This window comes from Hevea brasiliensis, chromosome 2 (genome assembly GCF_030052815.1).
Source record: "Hevea brasiliensis isolate MT/VB/25A 57/8 chromosome 2, ASM3005281v1, whole genome shotgun sequence".
NCBI lineage: Eukaryota > Viridiplantae > Streptophyta > Magnoliopsida > Malpighiales > Euphorbiaceae > Hevea > Hevea brasiliensis.
Window position 1 is genome coordinate 112,065,013 of NC_079494.1, and position 27,227 is coordinate 112,092,239.

A 27,227-nucleotide genomic window follows, 5' to 3' on the forward strand; every position below is an offset into this window, starting at 1 on the left:
AATTCTTAAGTCGTACACGTTAGCTAAACTCAATACCCACCATTCATTCACCAACTTATAGCCGTACAATTAGTTCAGTGGACCAAAATATTGTAGAATTTTGATAGCTGGCTTCTCACTCTCAATTTTTTTCGTTCTTCGCACATTCATGCAACTCAAGTACTTCATGGGATCAGTGATATAATTCAGTTAGCAGCTAGACTGGGACAGGTACAATTTCTTTATGCTAGGCGAGACTGTAACAGAGTCGCCCGCATGCTAGCGGCTAAAGTTCTTGACGATGAATCTTTTTTGTTCGATCCTACGTCCCAAGAAAACATTGTTTCGTCCTTTGCTGCCTGGATGGCTAATGAAGTTCTATCTTTAGTTGAAAACAAGAAAAAAAGGAATACAATATTAATATTCAATACCGATATTTTATTAAAATTTTACACTTTTTACTTCTATATTTAAAATATTTATATTTTTTTTACTTAATAATATTTTTTTTACGTTGTAACGATTCTGAGATGTGAATGTTGTGTATTTTAGTTAATTTTATTTTACTAATTGAAAATCTCATAATGTTACGGATTTTGATAATATACAAACTATTCAAGTTGATTTTAAACAGTTTATTTGATTGAATTTAACTAACTAATAAACTTCATGAGATATATTAAAATCCATTTTGGCGGTCCATAAATACCATTAACTATAGAAATTTAAATTTAAAATGTACAAATAATTATTATATGAAAAACATATTCTTAACTATGAAAAATATATAAGTGGAAAATAATTACATGCCACCGAACAGCTTTTGAAAGGCGTCCACAAATGCCAATGTTATACTTGTACGCTAAGTTGAAGGAGCGATACTTAACGAGGAGCTGAAAATAATTTCCTGCAACCTTCTTCCCAAGTATAAAATAGTTGAGCTCCAAAGCAGAGGTCACGTTGCAGTTGCACTACGAATTTACTAGTTCTCATCACATTTAAAGTAGAACCCTTTTCTTTTTAAACGCGTACCTACTCAAGTCACTTGCTCATGGAATCCGCACTCAAATCACATTTTAACAACAGTTTAAACCTCAATAAAAGATTCACGATTACTCGCGGTTCAGAATCACGATCACAGAATATTTCTTTCCCTTCTCACTCACGATCCTGCTTTTATGACAGAAGTTTTGTGCAAAATAATCAAAAAGCAAAATCCCAAATCCTCTTAACTAAGAAGTTGCAAACTGAAGGTCTAAACCGTCAAACAGTAGCATTCAAAAGATCTAAGCCCCTATCATTTTAAAGTTTATATTCACAACACAGGCCACTTCAGAATGGTGGCAAAACATACACCTCTCCTACTTCTTAGCATAGCAGCAGTTTTTTATCTAACAGGCGAGCATCAAAGGGAATTCATATCCTGTTATTGTACAAACAAAGAAAAAAACATCATCAACTTGCTTGATCGATCATTGAGTCGGAATGTCAGTAGTCTGGAAGTAAATTAGCAGGTCTCCCTGCTAACAACCCAGGTTTTGAAGAAAGGCGTTAATATGTAGAATGTTACCTAGACATAGTTATTATCATCTAACACTAACTCTTGCAGTTCCGACAACAAATTTTCTTGTAATATATGGCTTAGCTTTTAACAAACAATAGGAATCCATATTTCATAAGGCGATCTTTCTGGCATGCAACCTCACCTGACACCATAATTTTGGGAAGTTCTTTTGAATCTCTAATTGCCAGTGAGTTTATTATTTTTCTGTGAAAATATTGCAAGATGACTTGCCAAAAAGACTAACCTTTGCTTCTAGATATATAATAGGTAAATTACTAAAAACCAAAGTTATTGGCATGACATTTACTTTCATATCTGTTGTTTTAAGATTGGTCAAACGTATATCCCCACTCCTGTACTATACAAACGGCCACAATTAACATGGAGCATGTAATCGCGCGTATGAGAGCGAGTGAGCAAATCGGATGGATCAACATGGCATTTTCTTCTTCCTTGTTCTCGAAGATTCTCTCCCCTTCCTCTTCCTTCTCAAAAGAACAGTCTCAACCCACTTATTCTTCTTCTTCCTACAGATTCTCCTACCCAACCTAACTTCCTTTCTTACAGCTCGGATTGACCCATCCCAAGTGCTCTTACCCTCTAGTTAACATTTCTCTCACTAAAAACCTCCCATTTCTGCTCATTCTTTCTCTATGTCAATGGCCTCTGCTATCATACTCAATTTGCAAGACCTAAAGGGGAATCACAATCATCGACACCCTCTCCTCTTCCACAAATAGCTTCAAAACTGATCAACCAGTAATCAACACAATCACTGTGAAGAGCAAAACGACACGAATAAACTAGAAAATGTAGAATGAAGCATCCCAACCCATTTTAAATCAAACCGATAAAAATTTGAATCAAACTCAAATCTCAAATTCAGAAGAATTTGAATAAAAAAAAATGTAAGTTGCATTTAAACAGAGGAATAAGAATGAGAAATCTTTACTTGAAGAAAGGAAAGAAAATTTTGTAACACTGAGATCCAAACCCTGGAGATTTAAGTGCACCACTTCTTACCGTGTCATAAGAAATTCCAAAATTGATCAAACTAATGAGTGAATCCATGAATTCAAAATCGACCAAATCAGAAAATCATCTACGAATAGATTATAATTAGAAGTTGAACAAAATTCCTTCAAAATGGAACCAATGTACAGTAGTGTAAGAATAACAACAGCTAAAAACACCAAGTGAGACAATATACAAAACCTGCCAATCAAAAAGCTTAATTACCAAGGGGGTATTAGAATTTAAACCAATGTCACCATCCAACAATATGCTTCAGCTTGTTATGCTCCTTGGCTCAATACCTCCAAGCAAATTCCAAGGCTTTTTGCCTCTCCATCTGAATATCTCAACATAGAACTTTTCAAATCCATGGATTTCAATCATCCAATCATGTGAATAATGAACTTGTTAACCAATTTGGCAAGTACCCAGCCCATTGGCATTTCAGATTTACCCAAATGTGATTTTACCCAAAATCTGAAGTACAAGCACCAACAAAAAACAAAGCCAAAGGAGGAAGACGAGAGAAGAAAAATAAGTGAACATAAGAAAAAATGAAGTGTGTTGGGATTGTGTGGGTGGGGTAACAAGAGAGAGATTTGTAATACATATATATAGAGAAAGATAAAGAGAGAGCAGAAATTAGTGGGTTAGAATCAAAGATGAGCTGTGAATGTTTGTTTAATTTGCTTTAACTAGCTTCTATGTTTCTTCGTAAGAGAGAAGGCCATAAGTGGGGCCACTCCTGACTTTTTGAGGCGTCAGCACATGCAAAAAACACACTTTCAGTCATCTGCCAATTTGTGTTGAATTGTTATGAAAAACAATAGGTTAAAAAAAAATGTTTAAGGGTGCAATAGGTCAATCCCAAATAATTCAAGAGTGCACAAATGCATTTAGCCTTTTAAGATTAGTTACTTTAGTCTCTAAAGTTTGTTAGTGAGTCTACATTTTAGTCCTTGATAAAATTATAAATTTTTCATTAAATTTGAGTCCCCAATATTTTAAATTAAACAATAATTTAATTCCTAAAACTTTAAAATTTAATTAAACTTTATTTCTGAATTGTTATATTCTAAAACACTTTAATACCTCAAAATCTTACACTTTTCATGCCCAAATTAAAAAGTTCCGGTATGTGATATAGATCCAAACAATTATCCAATAGAAAACAGTAAATGCATTGGTACACAAAGTCAAGCACAACAAAGTTACAAGAGCAAAGAAAAATCAGAGGCAGGCAGTAAAGAGGAATTTCACAGCACTAGATGTTATTACGTACAACCTCAATCAAGAGATGGAGTGAAATGATCCGAGTCCCCAACAGGATTGATATTAGTTGGGTTTCCAGTGCTTTTTTTATCTAAACTCAAGCTAAGATTAGAATATCAATTAAGTTAACTTCGTTGATCCGTTCGGAGGGTTTGCTCCTGGTAGTGATAGTAGTAGTACAGAAGCAGGCCTGGAGTATAAACAGATAACTATTTCGGTACTACCATATGCATCCACAACGCATTACTGAAGAGCAGCTTTATATGTTGCCTATATGGGGAAGAATACAAAGTAAAGTTCCCCCCTTAAATCCCTTTAACTTATGGTGCATGGATCCAAGGGTTCAGATTTGAGTCTGTGAAACAGACACTTCATGTAAAACAAATTGAATGAGTAAAACTACTGCCGAGCATAGTTAATGGGAAAATTATAGGCCCACCTTCCTTGGATCAATAAATGGGCGATATTAGCACTTAGACTAGAGGAAACATTTAGGAACAATGAAATTTGGACAGTTAAACTTGATATAACCAGCAAAATATCTGGCAGCTCAGGACATTATAGGAACGAAGAAGCAGGAAATAAGCACATATGCTCAGAGGAACTAAATGAGACCATATGATACTGCGAATTCACTAGAAAAGTACATTTATATAATGAAATTAAAATCCAACAACAACATCTTCCAAAAATAACACCAGTGCGTTTGAGAGGCAAACAGAGCAATAACAACAAAATGCTGCCATATGGTTTTCCTAATTTCTTCCTAAAACAACCCTAACTCGAAGAGCAAAAATGAGAAAAGGGAGAAAATACCTTGAAATTTAAAGATTACAAATCGAAGCCTTTCAAATACTCCGGGTCACGCTTAGCCCTCTCCTGAAACTTCTTAAACCATCGGTCCAAAATATCCATAGGCACAATCAACTTGCTCCCATCAACTCCACAAAACGACTGCATATAATTAAACAAATTCTCCCCAACTTTCATAGCAAGCCGTTCGATCCTTTTCTCGGCGGCTATATCCAACGACGGCAGTGACGCCAAGTCCTCGACCGAAACCCCTATTTTAGCAGACAGCGGGGCAGAATCCGCCGCCGTAAGCTGCAATTGTCCACCGGGCTCAGGCCAATTGAGGGAGAGGACGGCGGAGGGACGTGATAGAGTGACGGCGCCGCAGAATTGGAAAGGTGAACCAGGAGACTGAATGTAGACGGCTAGGGCTTTCTCCGGTGGAAGAGAGAAACTGTTTAAGAGGAAAATGCAGACTTCGCGGATTTGATCGTAGGCCTCACCTGCGCAAGTTGGAACAAAGCAGCGAATAAGGTGAAAGCTTTCATTATATAACGGGAAAAGGAGAATAGGGAAGGCTTACCTACGAAAGTGTTCATGTCGAGAATCCAATGGAAGGTGTCGATTTGGGAGAAAGTGGAAATGTCCATAGGAAAGCTCCGGTTGGGGAAGACCACACCGAACATGATTTTTGTTGAAAGTAAGAGATTATTTTTGGGTGCTTGCCTTGTTTCAGTCTATGTTAATGAAGTGCTTTCGTTTGGGACAAATGATGACGATGATGATCGATGAAGGAGAGTGCAGTGAAATAAAAGAAGGTTCGAAGAAGAAAGAAAAGGGGCGGTGAAGAGTCTAGTAATGTCTAGAAAACTTTTGGATAGACCCAGGTTGCGCTTGCATCTTTCCGTTGCTTTCCACTGTTAATAATTGTGGGCTCCAAGCCCATGGATTATGGACCATGGACCACTCTTTGTAATATTCCGATCACTATTAATTTATCAGAACATCACTTCAGGAACCCCACCAAACGATGCTTGCTACAAAACAGCACATGGTATCCCACTTCATTGGCCATGAAAAAGGGCTCTGGTCACTCTCTGTGCTCGTCTTTTTTCTGCCGCCCCTTTCTTTATAGCCTCTTCATACGTTCCACAAGTGAAAAAAAATAAATAAAAAATTTAGATTATTTGCCAAGCAATGCAGGAGCTTTTAGTTCAATTTCTAAAACATGTTTTCTCTTGCAATGCCAGTTGATAAGGAATACCCTTATCACTTTAAACAAGATAGAAGCAAGATGCTCGCTCGCCAAACTATGCTCGTCAAATGGAGCGTACTGTTGGAATGAAACATTACTGTCTCCTGGAAATTTAGGCCCAGCCAGAGTATGATTCAACCCAAAATTAAGACCAGTCAAAATCGAAAACAACAAAACCAGCTTTGAATTGGAATCTATTGGTTCAGTCCAGTCTGATTTCAGGCTAAAACCAAGTTCTTTCTTTAAAAAAAATTTTAACACTAGAATTTAATAAAACCGGACCAAAATCAAGAGAACTCTACGGTCCAGTCCCGATTTCCCTGAACCTTGAAACAAGCCACTGGTTCTGGCCAGAGCAAACCAATGGCCACTCCTACCTGCAATATGTATACTGATAAATTGGAAACACTAAATTTCCAGTAGTCTTCTACATCTTTATATGTCAGAAATAATTCATTACTGCAAGCCAATGAAATCACATATGATAATTTACAGACTTCGCACAGGGACAGGAACAATTCATGAGCTTTTTTTTTTTTTTTTTTTGAGCAAAAGGACCAATTCATGCTGTTGTTCCAGACGTTACCTACAAATTAAAGACAAGCAACTGCCAAGTTATCTAGTAAATCGCACCTACGAGATACCTACATGCTACAAACCATCTTCAATTATACAGCGCAATCCATTTAACTTTGACACGACATCCTATTTTTATAACACTTCATACAATATTAACAAAACTGTGCAAAATAATTGAGACCAAAACCCTAATTCTCAATGCCGAAGTCCCAAAATTGAAAGTCAAAAGCCATCAGACAATAACACTTGAAACATTAGAACAATGTACAATTAAGGAACATAAACAATTCAGGACACCACAAGTTTCCAGCCGTCGAGTCAAGCAAAAGATGCTGATCTGTTCAATAAATCTTGATTTATCTTTGACGTTGGAATCGCATTGTAAAGAGACACATTAATCAGTTGAATGCTACCTGATTTGTATCACCGTATGCTCGCATCTTAGTCAATCATTTTTATTTGATGATTAGCCCATAATTCAGAAAAGTCTTTGACAACCATATCAAGCTTTATCACACATTCTTATATAAAAAAAATCTCAAGATGAACTGCAAAAGAAATATTTACTCCAGATTCAAAATGCCATCATTTATGTCAAAAACAAACTGTAAACATTTTGAAGACACCATCAGCTCAATTTCCTCCTAATTGAGATATTAAAAGACAAAGGTTAGGTATATACAAAGACCAATGCAGCTGCTTGTGAAATTGCACCAGCAAACTCTATCTATATATGATAGAAATTAAATCAAGCTTTGATTTGGTAGGATAATGGGGCGGCCATGTGGTGGATTACATATGGAAATTGGGTTAACTATTTTCTGCAGGTCAACATTGCAAATTCAGCAGGAGTACACTCTGATTTAGGCCCTGTTTGGGGTAGGGAGACTAAAAAAATGCTTTTAGAAAAACACCATTGAGATGCTGTTGAAAAAGTTGATTAGTTGTTTTGAAGTTCTTATGACTAAAATATGTCAAATTTAATTTTAAGCTAATTTTTAGTATCCTCTAAAAATCGTTTAGAGTGGAGAAAGCGAATCCATATAGCCTACCCCAAATTTTTGAGATAAAAGCTTAAATGAGTTAAGTTAAGTTGAGTTTTAGTATCCTCTAACTAACATATTTAATGATGTGCTTTTCTTTTTTCATCAGATTGTCTTTGTTGGGGGTAACTCAACTCAGGAAATTCAAGTTCCTGAAAAGTGTTAAACTTTGGCTTGTTTGGTTCACTATTATCCTTGACTTCCTCGGAAGTTAAGGCTCTTAATTACTTCACTTCCCAAGAAACAACTTATCCCAACCTATTTAACTTACTTTCTAGGAAGTGACTTCCCAAAAAGTAGACATTTTGAACCAAAGCTTGTATTGAGTTATATTAATAACCCTAGTCAACATAGGGATCAAATAAAGAAGTCCTCTTTGCTTAATATGTCCAAAGTTCATGTGGAACAGGAATCTAAATAGCAATGCTTGTAAATTAGCATTCAATAATTTAGTCAATACAATTCCAACAATTTATATTTCTTTAGTCATTCAATGTAATTCTAACCCTAGAATGTCAGAGGCTTTCTTGATATGGGTGAGTCCTAGATCCTGCTAAAGTGAGACTAATGGTCTTATTTTGTTTGCTTAAGTTTTCTTTGATTATCTGAAGAAAGTCATATCTGCCAATCATCCTTCAAGCCTAATTTCTTGTTCTACAACCAAGAACTGATGTCTAAAAGATATAATACAAACAATAAACCTGAGTTCTTAATGAACCCATGGAGATAACTCGAGTTCTTAAAGACAAAGATTGGCAGTTTTAAGTAAATTTTCTTTCATCAAGACAAAGAAAGATCCAAAATTAAGTAAATATAATAACAGCTGAAACATTCTCAGACTTGAAAATTGCACACCACAATTATATTATAACTACTAACCAATTAAACAAGGTGACAACTAAAAGGTACAACAACAACACATGTATCGATACCATAGGCAAGAATCACATAACACAAATACAATTACCAATTCATACCAATCCCAATCACTGGATAAATAAAATATCAACTAAAACGAGTGGTAAAGCTGTTGCAATACCCATAAGAAGTGCCATCAAGTGTACAATGGCAAATCGGTCCAAGCCCCAGAGACATGTCCATTCTCACAAACATAGGCTCGAACAACTGGCTCACCATCGTCATGGTACCCGAAAACCCTCCTCAAACAAAACGCAGAGTGCAAATCCCAGGTCTCCTTGCACCCACAGAAGGCACATTTAAGATCAATCTTGCTCCTATACCCATCATTGATCGTCCTCCAGACCCTTGACCGCTTAAAATTCTTGAAAATCCCCCTGAAAAGCATGTAATTGCGTTTTTCTTCGATATGAATGCAGCCAGGCCAATCACAAATGTACAAGCAATCCCCTCGAAAACGGCTCGCCAATAACTTATTCCCTTGTTCTCGACTCAAATTCCAGACCCCAGATGCTAAATGAGATCTCAAAGGTCTGCAGATTTTCCTCCTCTTACAAACAGAGAAATTTCCACGCCCCTTAACAGTTTTATCGTCTCTAACTTCTTCACTCACATCCGCGGCACCATCTTGTGACTCAGACGCATCATATACTGTATCGTAATAAAGGTCGTCGAATAATGACCAAGAGCAATCGCAGTTTTCAGGAGTAGCATCAGAAATGCTGGAAGAGGATGGAGGCGGTGGCAGTGTGTTTTTCAATTGAAAGGACGCCAGCTTATGGTAATTATCATCGGGGCCGAGATCGCGCTCGAGGCCAAAATCAGAGTGTTCAAGGAGAACGCCCGCGTGGAGGAGGCCAGGACAGCAGACGGCGAGCTTATGGAGTGCCGACCAGCCACCAGGTATCGATGCGTCGGGGCCAGCGAGAAGATCGCTTACAACGGATGGAATGGTTTTGTTGCATTTTGCCTTCCAACAGATGTTGCTGATGAGAAGAGAGAACTTGGTACAGACACAAGCAAGACGAGCCCAGCTACAGGGGTCGTCTTCAAGCTTGAAGAAGATGTTGAGAACCACATCGTCAGACAGATTTGAGAACACGGACACAGTAGAATCAGGCATTTTTTTCCCTTTTTTTTTTCTCCCTGACAGAAAGAAATTGAACTGAGAATAAAGGATGGTTTCTCTCAATTATGTTCTGTTTGGTGAGAGCTTCAATTTTAATTAGAAAATAGAAGAAATTGATATAGGAACACAGAAATAATAGAGAAATTGAGAAAAAAAATATAGAAGTTGAGACCAGCGGCAGCTCTGGATTTGTGAGAATCTACTGGCGGATGCAAGCTACTGTTATGTGTATTTTTCTGCGCACTTTTCGGTAGGCTTTTAATTTTTATTTTTTATATTTTTTTAGTCTGCAGCACACGGCACGTCTATTTTGGTGATTTCAATAGGATTGGCCTTATCTTCGACGTTTCCTTTAGCATCTAAGGAGCCAAGAACCAAGCCAAAACTGAGAAGCGGATCCGCAGGGCCAACTTCCGACGACTTCGTTTCATTTCCTTTGTCACTTCATCAGGGAAAATTATTATTTAATTTTTATATTTTAATAAAATTAATTAAATTAAATTACTATTAAACTTTTTAATTTTAAAAAAATTTATTTATTTATTTATATATTTTAAAAATATTATTATTTAATTCACTCATTTTAATAAAAATAATTAATTAGATATCTAAATTTTAAAAAAAAGCATGCTCAAATAAAATGAAAATTTTATTATATAAAAACTAAAATTTTAATTTATTTAAGTATTTTTATTTAATTTTTTAAATATTATTTTTATATTTTTTTATTAAAAAATAATTCCCCTCAAATATAGAGATACTAAATAACTTTTTTGCAAATGAAGTAACTCGATCATTTGCGCTTATTACTAATTCTCATTTATCCATCATTGTTATTACTAATTTTGCCTTCTTGACATACTGTGGTGGATGTACCATCGCCACACAAAGCCACCACTTGACGACACCTCCCCTTAAACTTCACTCCCGACAAATGGTGTTGGTGCCGGTCTCTCGACTTTGGTGGGATAGGGATATCACTTCCAATCTGGTCTCGAAAGGTCACAATAAGAGACCGTCCACAGGATCCAACAATAAAGACAAAAATGGCTGCCCACAGGAACTTCCAATTCATCCTTGAAAAGCATCCTTATTTTTCCATACGCGCCTATCTGTCAAATTAAACAGGCCTCAAGTGGACAAAACTTTCACCAATGAAATTGTGTGGGCATAACTAAAGCTCCCACGGACATTCATCATTCACAAAGGCATACCACCAAACCAATCTGTCAAATTTATGTGCATAACTAGAGCTCCCGCAAACATTCACCATTCATCAAGATGACCCACCTACTTGGCCCAAAAAAGATTAAAACACAACTAAACCAGACGAATTAAAAGGATATGGAATCAATCTATTGTAGGCACTCAAATCCATCAAAACAAACTTATCAATTTGGACACATAATCCACATCACGCCTACAAAATGTGCAAGCCACAAGAGTCCAAAAGTCTTGCAAAAGACAAAAATATATGTTTTCCAATTTCCAGAACTTGATTGCCTGCAGCAATCAACTTCAACAATTTATCATGCAAGTTTAAGCATCACATGCTCATTCAAGCTTCCTGACTCAGATTGGAGTCGCCAGACTCACCTGTTAAACAAATTTAAAACAAGTCAAAACTATTAATAAGTCCAGCAATCAGAAAATCAAGGAGATACCATCTACAAATTCTAGGCTCTAAAACTAACAATGAAAACAAACACATAAGCATATAAGGAGAAATCATTATGCACTAGAGTGAGACCGGGATAAGCTCTTGCTCCTGCTTCTGCTTCTGCTACCACTTGGGCTCCGGCTGACACTTCGTTTTTTTGGACTCTTACTCACGCGTTTCTGTCGCTGCAGATAACAATATCAACAAAAATATCATATATAGCATAGAAAATAGGCCACCCCCAGTGTCTAAAACCATAGACATCCCATTGACTGCAGAGGAGAATGAGTCTACTATATTCACATAATCCATCCAGGACGTGCTTGAATGTATTAGAATAAGTAGAGTTATACATTATCAAGTGAAGCAAAAGGAATATTCTCCCTAATTCTAAATTGGATTGAAAAGCTAACTCCATTCAAGTATAATCAAATCCCTAATTCAATTTCACTTTCCAGGCCTTTTTTTTTTTTTCTCTTTTAACCCAACTCCATTGTCAGGCCAGCTTTGTCATAACAAGAATATGCTAGGTTGCAACAGATAATAAGGTCCATGACAATTGAAAATTTTATATAAACCTACGTTAGCAATGACTTACAGATGGAAGTGGAGACCTTGATCTTGAATGTGATCTGCAAAAGTTCCAGAAACAACCCAAATTTAAAATCCACACGTTCCTTTTAAGAACTCTCATCCAAGAGCCTTGATGCCTCTTCCACGTCAGTGTTACCAAATTCAAAAGGGATAAAAGGAAGAGACATAAATCTTTAGCAATTCAAGAGAAAACAAATGGTAAAAAAAAAGGGGGGGTGGGGGGGGGGTGGGGTGGTTCGGGGTCATTTCATAAAATTCCCACCCAAACAATATACCTAAGTGGAGGGAAAAAAAAATCTCAACTAAAGAATTATAATAGGTTTCCAAGACGCCATTGGACAGAAAAGAAGCATGCTTCCCCACTGTACCACAAAATCCACAATGAGTCCAGCTAGCAGGACCTATTAGCTTGGCATTTGTTGGAGTAGAAAATGATAATGATATAGTTTCTACCGCTCATTGCTGGTGACTTCCAGATCCACTAGCAGTTAGTTCACAGAAATCCAGCTTTACTATTGCAAGCCATAATCTCCTTTGTTCCCAATCTAGCACCCATGGACATTTATCAAGCTAAATACATTAGATAAGAGACACCATGAAGGTTTCCAGAGCTGCTCATCTGAAAAACAGCATACCTCCACAACCCAAAAAGAGGCAGGAACTGAACCATATCCCATCAAGATCCTATTATCCAATCCCCAGTTCGCTGCATGTATCAAACAAGGCAATTTTCATACAACAAGAAGAAAGAGAATGATGATCTTCTGAAAGTCCGAAATTGATTTTTCAATTACCCCATCCATTTAATGAAACAAACAATGAAAAGTCAAAGGAAGAATCACATGATAATCTTAGGAAGAAATTTGAACCTAAAAATAATTTCAAAATCATAATTATTTAGAACAAAAGCAAATTCCAATTTTAACAACTTCAACAATTTAAATCCATAATATAATTTCTATATATATCATATGATAAATTTATTGGGTAATTTTATCAACCATCCCTCAGCTTTGGGGCTGTTTCACTTCTGTCCTTCACCTTCATTTTGTTATCACAAAATTCCTAAACTTCAAAAATGCTACACTAAAATCCCGAAACTTCAAAAATGTTACACTAAAATCTCTCTCATCATAATCTGGTTAGATTTCCAGTAAAAAGCTTACATGACAGTACCACGTGTCAAAAAATAAAATAAAGAAGAAATCCCACGTGGTAGAGAGCCAGAATGAGGGGTTGTAGCTGGATGGAAATGAGTAAGGATAAGGGAAAGGAAGCAAGTCTAGCCTGTGAGAAGAAATTGTGGCAGAGGAATTTTGACAATAATTTCCTCTTTTTTTTTTTTTTTTTTTTTTGGGGATAGTGTGGCACAGCCACAAAGGCGTCTTGTTGGACAATTGACCGAATTCTGGCATATGAGTGATTTTAGCATAATGTTTTCAAAGTTATGGAATTTTTTGGTGACAAAATGAAGATGAGGGACGGAACTGAAACACCCTCCAACTAGCAACCACGAGTTGTATCCCAGCTGCACTGGGGTTGAACAAAAATTTCACATCAATAATCAATTGACAACAGAAAGCATCCGTAGATACCAATGTCAAACCAAGACACAGAAAAATAGAAGCAACCACAAGGTGTATCCCAGCTGCACTGGGATTGAACAAAAATTTCACATCAATAATCAATTGACAACAGAAAGCATCCGAAGATACCAATGTGAAACCAAGACACAGAAAAATAGATAGTGTATGTCTTCCAACCACTTGGTCAACTAACTTAAAGCAATTTATACCATAACTTCACATATCAGTAGTTGTCTGATTGCTTACAAAAAGGGGCAACCATCCAGCATTTGGTAAACAGTGTAATTCAAACTTCTTTAGCATGCATAAAAAATGCACTTTTTTCGAATGTTTAAATGCATGTATGAGACAAACTTTTTTAATTTATAATTGACTCTCTACGTCTCTCACCACCCAATGTCTCAGGTTTCACCAAAAGCAAGTAAAACATATTAATTTTTACCATGTTAGCTTACTTTCATCCCAAATAAAAGGGTAACAGTAATCTATCAGGAGAATCTTCCACTCTCATTTCAAAGATTGGAAATCTCAATAGATTCTTTAACACAACAAAATGCATCCTAAGAGTAGAGTTGAAAATTCAAATATACCAATTGCAATTCTCATCTCTGTTCTACAGAATGCCAACAATTCCACAATACAGAAATATGCCAATACATATACACAACAGAAATTGGCAAGCATTCATCCACATCAACAAAATAGAATGAGTAATGCCTCATCAAACAAACCCTGAATTACGCAGACAAGAAAGAATACCTCGACAAAGAATGGGGCTTTGATCCAGAGCGGGAACGAGAAGCAGATCTTGATCTTGATCTTGATCTTGACCTAATAGGCGAGCCGCGTGAAGATTTGGTTTTAGGAGATTTGCTGCACAAATGACAAGGTTAATAAACAATAACAACTCCAGCCAATTACTAAAGAAAGTCTAGAACAATATAAACCTCCGGCTCCTGCTCCGGCCAGAACTTCGGCCTCGGCTACGACTACGGCTACGGCTGCGGCTATTACTATGGCCTCTTGAATGAGATCGGCCGCGGCTGGGGCTCCTAGAGAAGTCCCTCTTGGAATCATATTCCCTCACCTATAAGCCAAATTATTATTAAGCAATGCAACAAACATACAAACATAAAATACACACACAGATATATCAGTGCATATACACATGCGTACGTGTGTTCGTGTGAGGTAAAGAGGGAGAGAGAATAGAGATTCCAATCATACACGAACATATGCCCGGGAAAATGCATTTCTAAACTCAGAGTCATCAAGTTTCTTGATCTGAAGAGAAAATATATGAAATTATCAGGCACTGAAAAGTGAACAAAATTTTAGTTAATCAGAAAATGGAAAGAGAAAAGAAACTTACTGCTGCCTTCATGTCTTCATAGTTTGTGTAATCCACAATCCCCGTGGTACCTAAAGCCAACAATAATATAACAACACACAAAAGGTTAGTCCAGATATTGTCCATACTAATAAATCAATTAAAAAATCATCATCTTTACATTAAAAAGTTTTAAAGCACAGGACTGTAAGGACTGCCCAATATAGTGTGGCATTATTTCAAAGGTCTTAATTCTCAACTTGAGTCACGTCCATGAGATCTAAATAAAGAGTGCAAACTAAATAACAATATCTGAATCAAAAATAAAAGTAATAATAGTAATATTACGCATAGGTTCATCTCTTGAAGAACTGTGCAAGCATAAAATAAAAATATCTTACCACTACCATCACGGAACACTTGAGAGAAGCAGACATCACCTGCACGTCGCATGTGATCCTGAGGGGGAATATGTTTAGTTATTGATTAACTTCAAACACAACTTTAAGAATGATGGTTCAACGTAAGGGCATCAGCATCACACAGAATGAAAGGTAAGGAAGAGATCACAACAGGAGAAAAAAAAGAAAAGGGTGGGGGGGGGGGTGTTTGGGGTGGGGCGCGCAACTTTTTGATAAGGAAGGGAAAAAAGGAGTTCAAGACACCTTAAGATCTTGCCATGAAGCAGATGATGGTAACCCAGTAACTAAAACTGCACAAATAGACAATTTCAGGTTAAGGACACATGATACATATACTAAATTATGCCTACTTGTTAATAAATGTTAAATGGTAAAAAATATATCATATTTACTACATACCACGATACTCAGAGCGCCTAGATACTCCTCGTCCACGACCACCACTGTAACTACTGTGGCGATCTGAGGATGAATATCCACGCCCACCATGAGCAAGCTCCACCTATTTTATAAGCATGAAATATAAGATTCAAAAGAAGAGATGCAAACAGCTAATCAACCAATGTGAAGTATAACACTGTTAAAAAAAATTTAACTAACCCGTAAACGATGCCCATCAAAATCATAGCCATCACGACCACGAATTGCATCTTCTGCATCTCGAGCCTCTTCAAACTGCAACCAATTTATAGAAATTAAAAGCACATGTCATAAAAGGAAGGTAGAAGGGGAATGAGCATTCCCTAGCTCACCTCAACAAATGCATAACCCGGAGGCCTTGGTGGGATCTTGAGATCAATGTGTGCTATGGGACCATACTGCAAATGGAAAGAAAAATTCAGAGATTCCAGAGAGATTTATTTCAACTTAATAAAGTAGGAACTGGTTGATAAGCTATCCATAAGTCCTACATAAATTCTTTAATACTTTTTCCTTATGTCAAACCCTGTAACCGGCAGCCACTGGCCAGAATTCTTGACATCGACTCATCGACAAGTTTCTTAGTGATCTAATTAGAAGAACACCCCATCTTTCCCACCCTTAAACACTAAAGACGGTGACAACCACAACAATGACAAGAACTCAATGCGAGCACCTTCCAAAAGCATTTGCAGGATCATAAGAATCCTTTATTCCTCCTTACCCACGTGTATATTATCAAGTTTTTCTATAATTATATGGTTACAAGCGAATGGCTTTTTGTCTACTCCTTAATGTAAACTTCAACTTCTGTTCTGATGTTTTTAATACTTAATAATTTGGTCTTCCATGTCACACAAGATATTGAGACATTTTAGAACAATAAACACTCTAATTTGGACATAATACAAGGAAAAAAAAAAAAAAAGGCAGTTAAGCTTCATTCAGTAGCAAGCTTATCTAACCAAAATGAATAGACATTCGACAAAAGAATGAGAACTCCATCCCCTGATGGAGTATACCCAACTATGACTATGAAGATGTAGAGTTTAGTTTGGGAATGGTATCGGTTAGGTAAAGTATTACTTATTTGAACACTATTCTTTAGACTCTTGTAAATAGCTCAGTTACTGTATTTCCTGTATTTCTAATGGCACTCGACCAATAATAGTACTATGGAGTCCACCAAGAGGGGAAAAGGGGAAAAAAAATTAAAGCATATATTTGCATGCTTGGAATTATACATAAACTCAAAAGAAAGAATTATAAGGCATAAAAAAAATTAAAAAAAAAATTAATAATAATTGGAAGTAACAAACAGCCTTATGTAAAAATAAGAAGCATGTCACGTTCAAATTGAATCCAAAAAACACCAGAAGCTGTATTACCTTGTAGAACAAATCCTCCACTTCTCTCTCGCGAATATCGCCCGGCAGATTGCCAACATAGAGAGTCCTGCTAGCGCGGCTACTCATTTTCCCTGAAACCATCGATATATTGCACAAAGAAGGGCCTTAAATTTAACGATCAAACCAAAGCTCATCATCTTCCAAATTTTAATAGAAGAAAAATAACTAAATAAGAAAAAGTTCACATCACGCGTTTATTTATTTATCACTCAGCTGAATCCTGAATAAATTTAACCGAGTCGTAACAAAGAAAACACATTTATGAAGTGAAAACAACGTAATAATTTAAAAAGGAAAATAAAAGTTCCACTTTTCCTGCAATTTCCAGCAAACCAAACACGGGTCGAGTGACTGATCGTTAGGCTTGTCTGGAGATTGAAGAAGTAGATAAAAGTATACCTTTCGATGAAATAGAGGCTCGGTCAGAGGGAGAAGAAAACTTCGAAGGTTAGGGTTTTGAGATCGGGTGAGAGTCTAGTTATCGGTTAGTAAATATGATATGGTGTTGCACCGTATACAAAATATATATTGCGCCCACTCTGTACTAGAGCAATCTGCGGTGCAGATCTTTTGATCTTTTTTGCTGGTTAATTGATCCGGAGGATCATTTAGTTTGTAATGGGACCACCCTTAATGAGGGTAGCAACCATTCATAATTATAAAATAAATAAATAAATAATAAAATATATTTTTAATTATAAAATATATTAATAATTTTTTATTTTTATAATTAAAAAATTACTTTCCATTATTATTATTATTAACAAGTAAACTATCTTTTCATATTTCATTTATTTTTTTATAAAAAATAAAAATTAGTATTTTCTTAAAAAATAAAAAAAAAAATCACAAGTAATCACACATGACAAGATTTTTCCGAGCAATGATATGCAATCAGTCGGTTTAATTTCAAGTTAGATCAAATAAAATTAACTGAAAAAAATAAACTATTAAAAAATAATAATCAAACCAAAGTAGGAGTTCAACTGAAAAAATTGAATTAAAAGTTTTCAATTAATTTAATTTAATTTATTGTTTTGGACGTATTTTGTTAGGTTTTTTTATTTTTGTACTTTTATTTTTTGACCTACTATAAAATCACAAATTACTTTACATTAAGCCCATAAAATAAAAAATGGTCAAATTGGAAAATTGATCAGTTTTTTTTAAATTTGACCATTTTTTTAATTGAGTCAAAATAATATATATATATATATATATATATATATATATATATATATATATATATATATATATTTAAAATACTAGTTGAATAAGATCAAACAAACTGAAAATCAAGTTAAAATAATTCAATTTATTTTTTCAGTTATAATTCATTTTTACTCACCTCAACCTCCATGATCAAAATATGCCAATTCAACCAGCTTGAAGTTTAAATTTCACTCAGACAAAATTTGAGCCCTGAGACTATTAGGTGCATTCTAGCAATAAAACAATCTAAGGAATTATCTGCATTAATGTATATAGTTATTAATAATTTTAATTTATATTTTTTTAATTTTGATATATATAATTATGTAATGTTTTAAATTTTTTATTAACTATTTTAAATTTTATTTTTATTTTTATTATCTCTCAAATTTTTAAATAAAAATTTTATAATAGAAATAATTAAAATCTTTTTACATATAATATAGATATAAATATATATAATTAACATATTTTTCTAACGACTCAAATCAGGAGCTGTTATCGGCGCTTGTGATCGGGTCAGCTTAAGACTATCAGAACCCGTAAGAAACTTAAAACCTGATAAACATACATATATTTCTACATCTCACTATCTTAACATACACCAAACCATTACACCTTAGTCTTTTCATCTATATATAAGCATTCATAACATAATAATGATTCATAATTTGAATCTTAACATACATAAGATCCAAAGTGTAGTAGTTAAACGTGTGTACCCTCACAAGTATTAATACAATATATGCATCCTCATACTTAAACAATTATTATATTTTTTCAATTTTCTTTAATTACTAGCACAGTACTATCCATTCATAAATTACATGTTCATCTACCTATACATCATACATAAAAAAAGGCTAAGACTAACCCTAATGCTCTCTCTTCAAAGAACTCTTCTAGTTATGTAACCCTGCACCTGAGGGTTAAGGGAATGGGGTAAGTTAACGCAAGCTCAGTGAGTAAACTAACCCTCATTAACTTTATTATTCATTCATACATGTATAATGTATGAATGGATTTACATGGATTTTCACATCAACAACATTTCACGTAAGATAGACATTATTACCAATAACTCTCCAAACTTTCCTCTTAAACATAACCTGTGTCATGTACCCAGGAGCAACTATCAGATCTCCCTTAAAGGGCAACGTCAAGATCTCCCCTTAAAATTTACTTATGGATTCATAACATATGTAATGTTACATAAACATAACATGGAGGGAGTAATGGGTCATCCAATATCCATCAATGCACCAACAGCTATTTATGCAATTATGCAACATTTTCGTGTTTTAGATCCATACATTCTAAATAAATATGACATGATACATGAGGATGCTCATTAATTACCTGAAAATAGTATCATTTTATTAAGATTAAAGTTACTCACCTCTTGTAGCCTATCAACTTCTTTACTCGAACAGGAGCTATAATTGGATTCTTACTCTTCTAAGTCTCTCAATCTTGATCCTATAAAATTGGATCTTAAAGTGTTATACAAGGCTTTAAAACTCTATATATTATATAAACATCCTATTATAGGCTCGTAGAAATTATGAAATTAGGAAATCAAAGGAGAACATAAGTGGGCAAAACCAATTTGGCTGCCGGAGCATTGGGTTTCGGCTGCCAAACCTTAGAACGTTAGGTGCCCATTTTGGGCAGTAGCCACTGCGACTGTCGAAGTCTGGGACTTCGAATGTCAAACTTGGAAAGTTTCTAGATTTTTTGAGAAAATGCAAGCTTTGACTGTTTAGCTTTTGGCAGCCAAACCTGAGAATTTCTAAAATTCTCAAGTCGAAAACCTACAGATCCATTCTCCCATTAACACCCAAACTTATTTCAAAATTTCAAAATACAATTCCATCACATAGACACATCTCTAGGGCCTAGAACAACTAGAAAACATACTTAATACTCACATACATTCATCAAAACTCAAATCCTAGGTTTTCCCCAACCCAACATAGCATAAACTTTTGTAAACTTAACTTGAAATAACTTTTCGTAAAATTAAAGCTTTAGAAACCTAATTCCTCATTAACTCTCTAAGATTTACCCATAGATCAAGAAGAAAAGAAGGTTACATCTTTTCTTGGAGCTTGGGGGTGAGAGAACCAAAAATTCAAAATTTGAACCTACTCTTTCACACTTTTTATGGAAGAATCCACCTTTGAATCTTTAAAAACTCAAAGAAATCTCTTCAAATAGCTCATTGTATGCCCCAAAGTTGAGAGAAAGAGGAAGGAAAGAAAACCTACGTGTTATGACTAGGATATGAACTGAGTTCCCTTGTATACCATCTCTGTCAAGGGACTTTTGATTGCCAAACTTTTGGCTGCCAAAGTTAGTTATGCCCAAATGGGCATTTGAACTATAAAAAGGACTTCGGCTGATAAAAGCTTGTCCTTCGGCTGTCGAAGTTTCTTTTGCGTAAAACAACCACTTTAAAACTTTTTAAAGAATAAAACTCTTAAAATATTTTTCATTCTTAAATATATTTTGAATATTTTAAATACACATACACTTTTTTGTTAGTGAAGTTTCGATCTTCACCAAAACATTTCATAAAGAACAAATATTCCGACATCAAAAAATGGCCAGTGTTACAATGTTAAGATATTGTAAATTACCTTATAATAATGGCTACTTATTATAGTATTAATAGGGTAACTATTAAATAATTTATAACTTACTAAGTGTTAGCTACATGACTCTCTACGAGACAAGTATGAATTAATAGTCATCTTCAACCAACTTTTTCTCTCTCTACTTGTTAAAAAAAGAGAAATTTATCTCACTTTTTTCCTCGCCTATGTCTCAAGTATATTTCCTCTATCGATATTGTTAACCATTATCTATGGCTCTCCATTCCCCTCTCATACGTGACTTCTCCCTCCCCTCCTATAGGTGGGGTTGTATATATTGTTTTGGGTGTTTTGATTGCATGCACATTATTCATTTAGGTGTTTTGTATGTACTCTTTTGAGTGTTTTGTATATATTCATTAATGGACCAAATATTCTTGCCCATTATTTATGTCCTTCCATGTTCCAAATGGCTCCTTCTGAAATCTATGTCAACCTCATAATAAAATAAAGAGTATTAGACAAGTATGAATTAACAATCATTTTCAATCGACATTCTCTCTTTCTACTTATTTTAGAGAGAAATTTATCTCAAGTTTTTTTTCTCACCTCTGTATCGTGTCTCTTACCTTTATCGAGATTGTCAGCCACCTCCTACCCCTTCCGCGTAAGGATGGCTCTCCACTTCCTACTAATACTTGAGTTCTCCCTCCCCTTCTATGGGTGGGGTTGTTTATATTCTTTAAGGTGTTTTAGTTGCACGAAGGCGTGGGTATATTATGAGGGATTTTTGTGCCCTTCATTGGTCCTCTTTGACCAAACTAAGTAGTGAAGGCTTAAGACAGTGATTATGTTGTTCAATGTTAGGTTTTACTCTTAGGTTGGTTTTCCCCCATGTTGTGCGTGCTTTAATGTTGGTTGCCTTTTTATGGTGAGGATGGGCATTCTCGGGGACTCTAGGATACTACTCAGTGGTCAACTAGTCCTTTAAAGCCTAGATGAGAGTGAGATAGCTAGAGCTTTACCTTCATTTTTGATGGTTGTAGATCTCACAGCGGTGCTTCTCTAGGTTTTTAACTTGCCTCCCGTCTCTCTTCGGGTTGCTATTCTAGGGAATCATTACATCAGGCATCTCATTCTTAAGCCGAGTACGGTTCCCTAGCAGAGCTTCAATTAATTAGTATATCTCCCAATGATGGTCAATCTAGACAAGCGGCATTTTCTCGCGGCGATCCTTTGGCTTATGCTATGCGGCATAATATGAAATGGTTATTGGGTCAGGGTTTTCAAGTAAGGATCCATGTCTACTAAGGTTTACTTTTTATAGGTTTGAGCCTTAAGTTGGCAGATGTTGATTTCTTCTTGCTAAACCCATGTGTTGCATGGCCATGAATGCTGACGTATTTGGTCCTTAAACTTGTTTTTTTTATTGAATATTACCTATTAACTTTCGAGAGAAGAAAAAAAGTATATAGGTATGAGGTCGAGGAAATCTTAAAAAAAATTTTAACTTTCACCCTTGTGTGGTCATTACATGTGTGCACGATTTTTAGGAGTTCCAAACCAAATCGAAGAATCATATCGAAATCGAAAAAAAAAATCGTTACTGTAAAAACCTACTTAACTTATATTTATTATTTTGGTTCAGCTTTGGTTCTTCATCAAGAACCGAACTAAAATCATACCAAAATTAAACCAGAATGAAATCAAAAAATCGATTTTATACATATGTTTTTTTTATGATTTTTGATATATTTTTATAATTTGAATAAAATTATGTATATTTATATGTAATTAAGATCGTAATATATATATATATATATATATATATATATATATATATATATATATAACTTAATTTATCATTAATTATAAATGCATATAATTAATATTTTTTATTTTTCTATTTTTTAAAAATAATTTTAGCCTTAAATACATTAAATTATTTTATAATCTTAAAGAATATGACTAAATCACATGTTAATTACATAATGTACTTTTTAACTCTTAATTATATACGTATCTTTTAGTTAAATACTAAATAATTAAGAAATATGTAAAATATAATGTAATATTTGTATTGAAAAATATATTTTTCTATATTAATATTATTATTTTAATGTTAGTATTATTATTTTTATTTTTTAATATTAAAATTATTATTATTATTATTATTATTATTATTATTAAAATTATTATTATTATTATTATTATTATTATTATTATTATTATTTCCATATTAAAAATTTAGGATTGTATTTTCTATTTTAAATTAAACACAAGAATATTATAATTTTAGGCATAAAAATCAATATTTGAAATTAAATTAGAAATAAATTTCAAACTAAAACTAAAACCGGAACAGTACTGAAATTGTTTAAAATTGAAAACTGAAACTGAAGTTTAGCTTCAATTAGTAAAAAAATCAAAAATTTAGTTCCAATTCTAGTTTCAATTCTCAGTTAGAACGCACCAGAACTGAAACTGAGCATCCATAAGTCCATATATAATGGTTAAAGCTTAAGCTTGAAATTTCCAGGTTCACATCACATTGGGAAAAACCAGCTTCATGCTTTTATAGATCTCGCGAAATTCTACCACTTTGGCTACTAGCTAAAAGAATAGCGAATAATGTACTGAACACAATGAGGGAAACAGCAGGTGGTCGCAGGTCCTAAAGGTGACATCATAATACAGTCAGTAATTCAAAAGCATTTGTAACACTTGAAACCCATACAATAATGAAATGGATGATGAACAAATCATTCAAGATGTTGACCAACCAAAGGGCCTTCAGCCTTCTGTCTGAAAAGACCATTTACTATGGTACCACTAACTAAAAACAATGAACATACCGTGCCAGCTATTTCTAATATTTTCATTTCATATAGGAATGTTATCCAGCATTTACAGCTCTTTTTGTGCATGCACATATAACTGGAATGAAAATGAATTCACACACAAAAAAAAAAAAGAAGCTTTCTGTAAAAAATTATGACCAATAACACGTCAGAATCTCTATACTGCAGACTTTTTTAGTACAAGAACATACGCTTGCATTGCAATTGAAAAGAGAGGCCTTGAGACCAAGAACTAATGACTGGGATAGGAATTCTCAGTCAGTAACCTCAATCATCCAATCTTCTTGCTCTTGCACATGAGAATAAAACACTGTCCAATCTCCAAGGAGCTAATTACTTGAGATAACAGATGCATTTACCTAGCAAATCAATTTTATGAAGTGTCGAACTTCATGTTATTGCACAAATTAAAAAGACCCACATTCTCATCTCCATTCTGAAATTAACAAAAACATAATCACTTGAACAAAGTTTGAATATCGGATGGATGGAAAATACATCTTTGCATGTTCTTTATTGCTAGAATTTCAAAAGACAATCAATTATTGGTTATGCATGATGGCTATCAATGCCATCCCCACTCTCCTTGGTCTTTCGTGCAGCTGCACGTATTTTACGCTGCTCCTCCTTGTAAATACGATTTCTTCTTTGAAACTGCAATAAACATTGGCATTGATTATAGAAGGAATCAATACAGGTAATGAAAACCAAAGGCCAATTGACTACATCCATGTAAGCATGGATCAATTTTATACAATACTGATAATTCACATGCCAGATCATCTAAGGATCAAGGGTACATAAAATATGACAAGTAACAGTAAGGCGCCATGACACAGAGTAAAATAAAGAATTACAAGTGTAGAAATGTAATGTACATATAAAATCACAGTACACAGGAAACAGTAATGTATGAGCACAATTCTACAGCACCAAATATACTGATCCAGTTCACCCAACAAATCATGTAGCAAGTTTGATACTTGCAGACTGCAGGCACCATATAGAGAGGTAATAACTAATAAGTAACGTTGCATGAGAAATACTAATGAAAAAAAATATAATGACAGCAAGCGGTGAAAGATGACACTGATGAATAAGCAGCCTACGTACATAATAGGCATGAAGATCTGGTTGTTATTGCAGACATTGTATCATTTGTAAATTACAACTTCAAATCAAGTTTGTTTATTGAAAACCCTTCTTTATACAGACTTTTAGGATTACTTAGTAGCATACCCTTAACTGCAAATATTCACAAACTCCATAGAATTATAATTTCTCATTAATGGTGAATACCATCATTGAATTAAATTAGAATCCAAGTCTAGAGGCCCTGCAGGACAATCCAACCAAATTTATATTTAAAATCTTTACTAAAAAATACATAATTATGCATTCAAGTTAATGTGAAAGTAATATGAATTTTGATGATTTGACTAGTGAAGGTAAATAGAATAATCCCTATTAAGGTGTGTTAGGACTTACTAGTTTCCAATAAAAGAAAAGGAGAATTCATAGAGCAGAGGTCTAAGCCTTAGAAAGCCTGGATATCTACTTCAGCCCAGCTTATGATTAATTTGCTGCCAAAGGTTAAGGGTTACCTATGATTAACATCCAATTAGTCCAGCCTAAATTCCCACTCTCAAGAGATAAATCTAGGAATGTGCTTGCTGGGATTTGTTTGTCAAATAAAATTCCCACTCTGAATAAATCAAGGAATATGCTCATTGGGGTTCCTTTATCATGAGTATAAAAATACTGTTGCAGTTGGAACAACTTTGAAGTAAAGCAACTAACAAGTCAAAAATTACTAACCCAACCCAATCCCCTTCCATTACATAGGAATGTGCAAAAAGACATCCACCAAAATGTGTGAAACACAGATTCTAGGGGAATTGGAAACATTAATCAACCAGATAAAATTGCAGGGAAAGGTTGATCTGAATACATAAAGTTGTAACATAGTTATTGGAGTTCAAGACTCAAGTTTCAACAAGAGGGAAGGAGTGGAAAGTATCATTAGGATTCTTCTATCTCTGTTGCTCAAACTATTTATTTTAACCCAAACAACACCAACATCAGACATTTATCAGATAAGAACTGGATATCACCTATCAGCACTTGGAAGAATCTGCTAAAAACCAGTAGAATTTATAGGGAAAAAAGCACCTGCATTGCTTATGGATTTGTATCTGACACATGTACCTGAGTCTAAGCAAGTTGAAAAAGATTTCAGCACATAAGAGACTTGGGATGCTTTATAGGATTGCATTGCCAGGACTATAAAGTAACAATAATCACTATATTCTTTTTCAATTTCCCCTCTATAAATAATAACTAGCAAATTACAAATAAGGAGTTCCACAAATTTGAGTTATCACCTAATAGCTCATTAACATGCAACACATTTAGAGTAATTTCGCCCAAACGAAATGATTGAGTCTCAGAGAAACTTACTAAACAACGAGCACAACCAAATTTTTTAAGCATATGCATCCACAATTTCATCAATGCTTCGGATGCCACATTTCTCCTTCCATTAATGATTTCATCGATGATACGCATTCCCGCTTTTAAAATTATAAAAAAAAAAAAAAAAAAAACCCAGAAAGTGACTAGCAAAACTAACCATGTCTTTACAGTTTAGTTGGGGAAAGGGGGAAGAGGATTGAAGCTTTTGACTCCAAAATAGGGTTTTATCAAATCGTCAGAATTAGACAAGATCCAATAATAATCTAAAGTAAGAAGATAATCATCGCAACGTAGTCAAATAGAATATGGAACAACGGAGAACAGATTGGAAAAGATCAGAGCTGAAGCTAAAAATGAGCGGAACCAGACAATCGATTAAATTTTGACAAAATCCAAAACATTCGGTCTCAAATTAGTTCAAATTAAATGCTGAGTGAACCGATTGAAAATTGCGTGAAAGCTAGGAGATACCTCTTTAGAGTGATGAAGGCACTCAAGGTAATCTTCGCGGAGGAGTGCGCAGTCCTTAGGCTCTCTGCAACGAGACATGCATTCGCTGAAGTCAATCCAGAAATCATAGCATCTGCCCTTGTTTCCTGTGATCCCCCAGCCTGACGCCATTTCCCGCTCGCTCTAGCTATCAAGCTTCGCCAAAGCTCAACGATATCGATGAGTGTGGGCGGCTGCCCCGTGGTTTTAGTTTTGTTGGCCACCTAGAAGTAGACTGTGGTGCGAATACCCGTTGGCAGCTGCTGCTAAGCCAAAATGCCGGAATCAGCACGAGCTATCCATGAACTTGCGGTTACGGGTTCGGATGCGGTTCAGTCCCATTCAGGATCTGCCTATAAAATCCAAATTCAATCAATTTTTTTGTGGTTTTGATTTAATTATGTAATATTTTTAAGTTTTTGATTTGATTGGATTTTTAATATTTTGATTTTAATTGAATTCAAGTTCATTGTAATTTTATTTTTAATTCTTTAAATAATTTTATGTAATGTATAAAATTAATTTTTTTATAATTAATTTTGATTGAAATTAAAACTCAAAAACTTTATGATTTTAATAATAACTTGATAAAATTTTTTCAGCATTAGCAAAAAAAAATTGAATAAA

At 34.6% G+C, this 27,227-nt stretch overlaps 4 protein-coding genes across 13 annotated transcripts; all 4 read right to left on the reverse strand.

Moving 5' to 3' along the window:
* Positions 1-656: 656 nt before the first annotated feature.
* On the reverse strand, positions 657-5,613 carry LOC110635782 (protein OPI10 homolog). Of its 2 annotated transcripts, none has more exons than XM_021785243.2 (3): positions 5,205-5,613; positions 4,646-5,124; positions 657-1,402 (listed from the first exon to the last, which is right to left on the reverse strand). In XM_021785243.2, the coding sequence occupies exons 1-2, from the start codon at positions 5,305-5,307 to the stop codon at positions 4,661-4,663; spliced, it is 567 nt and encodes a 188-aa protein (XP_021640935.2). In that variant the 5' UTR covers positions 5,308-5,613; the 3' UTR covers positions 657-1,402; positions 4,646-4,660. The 2 variants fall into 2 exon arrangements, with proteins under 2 accessions (XP_021640935.2, XP_021640944.2); XM_021785252.2 differs by lacking the exon at positions 657-1,402 and adding an exon at positions 2,634-2,859.
* A 2,725-nt stretch (positions 5,614-8,338) lies between these two features.
* LOC110635773 (phytochrome A-associated F-box protein) lies at positions 8,339-9,894 on the reverse strand. Its single transcript, XM_021785227.2, has one exon. The coding sequence runs from the start codon at positions 9,537-9,539 to the stop codon at positions 8,553-8,555; it is 987 nt and encodes a 328-aa protein (XP_021640919.2). The 5' UTR covers positions 9,540-9,894; the 3' UTR covers positions 8,339-8,552.
* A 985-nt stretch (positions 9,895-10,879) lies between these two features.
* LOC110635807 (serine/arginine-rich-splicing factor SR34) lies at positions 10,880-17,519 on the reverse strand. 9 transcript variants are annotated; one of them, XR_002491221.2, is made up of 15 exons: positions 17,366-17,519; positions 16,946-17,037; positions 15,890-15,955; positions 15,738-15,812; positions 15,537-15,639; positions 15,381-15,427; positions 15,117-15,174; positions 14,758-14,807; positions 14,613-14,669; positions 14,333-14,472; positions 14,145-14,258; positions 12,435-12,505; positions 12,253-12,344; positions 11,804-11,837; positions 11,294-11,390 (listed from the first exon to the last, which is right to left on the reverse strand). XR_002491221.2 is itself a non-coding variant. In XM_021785285.2 (14 exons), the coding sequence occupies exons 2-14, from the start codon at positions 17,030-17,032 to the stop codon at positions 11,138-11,140; spliced, it is 930 nt and encodes a 309-aa protein (XP_021640977.2). In that variant the 5' UTR covers positions 17,033-17,037; positions 17,366-17,518; the 3' UTR covers positions 10,880-11,137. The 9 variants fall into 9 exon arrangements, 5 of the variants coding, with proteins under 5 accessions (XP_021640977.2, XP_021640967.2, XP_057994931.1 ...); XM_021785285.2 differs by lacking the exons at positions 12,253-12,344; positions 12,435-12,505 and adding an exon at positions 10,880-11,141 and having other exon boundaries at positions 11,296-11,390; positions 17,366-17,518; XR_009145398.1 differs by having other exon boundaries at positions 11,279-11,390; positions 11,804-12,344.
* A 6,524-nt stretch (positions 17,520-24,043) lies between these two features.
* Positions 24,044-26,837, reverse strand: LOC110635830 (NADH dehydrogenase [ubiquinone] iron-sulfur protein 5-B). The gene is made up of 2 exons (XM_021785316.2): positions 26,583-26,837; positions 24,044-24,290 (listed from the first exon to the last, which is right to left on the reverse strand). The coding sequence occupies exons 1-2, from the start codon at positions 26,730-26,732 to the stop codon at positions 24,186-24,188; spliced, it is 255 nt and encodes an 84-aa protein (XP_021641008.1). The 5' UTR covers positions 26,733-26,837; the 3' UTR covers positions 24,044-24,185.
* Between the last annotated feature and the right edge of the window lie 390 nt (positions 26,838-27,227).

Excerpts from the sequence above, each read along its gene's own strand:
- LOC110635773 (XM_021785227.2), bottom strand. The coding sequence starts at position 9,539 with ATGCCTGATTCTACTGTGTCCGTGTTCTCAAATCTGTCTGACGATGTG.
- LOC110635782 (XM_021785243.2), bottom strand. The coding sequence starts at position 5,307 with ATGTTCGGTGTGGTCTTCCCCAACCGGAGCTTTCCTATGGACATTTCC. Across the intron at positions 5,125-5,204 it reads CGACATGAACACTTTCGTAG|GTGAGGCCTACGATCAAATC; the intron begins GTAAGCCTTCCC and ends CAACTTGCGCAG.
- LOC110635830 (XM_021785316.2), bottom strand. The coding sequence starts at position 26,732 with ATGGCGTCAGGCTGGGGGATCACAGGAAACAAGGGCAGATGCTATGAT. Across the intron at positions 24,291-26,582 it reads GCCTTCATCACTCTAAAGAG|TTTCAAAGAAGAAATCGTAT; the intron begins GTATCTCCTAGC and ends TGTTTATTGCAG.
- LOC110635807 (XM_058138943.1), bottom strand. The coding sequence starts at position 17,047 with ATGGTTTCAGGGAAAATGAGTAGCCGCGCTAGCAGGACTCTCTATGTT. Across the intron at positions 14,473-14,612 it reads TTTCCCGGGCATATGTTCGT|GTGAGGGAATATGATTCCAA; the intron begins GTATGATTGGAA and ends TTTGGCTTATAG. Across the intron at positions 14,259-14,332 it reads GGCCGGAGCAGGAGCCGGAG|CAAATCTCCTAAAACCAAAT; the intron begins GTTTATATTGTT and ends TCATTTGTGCAG.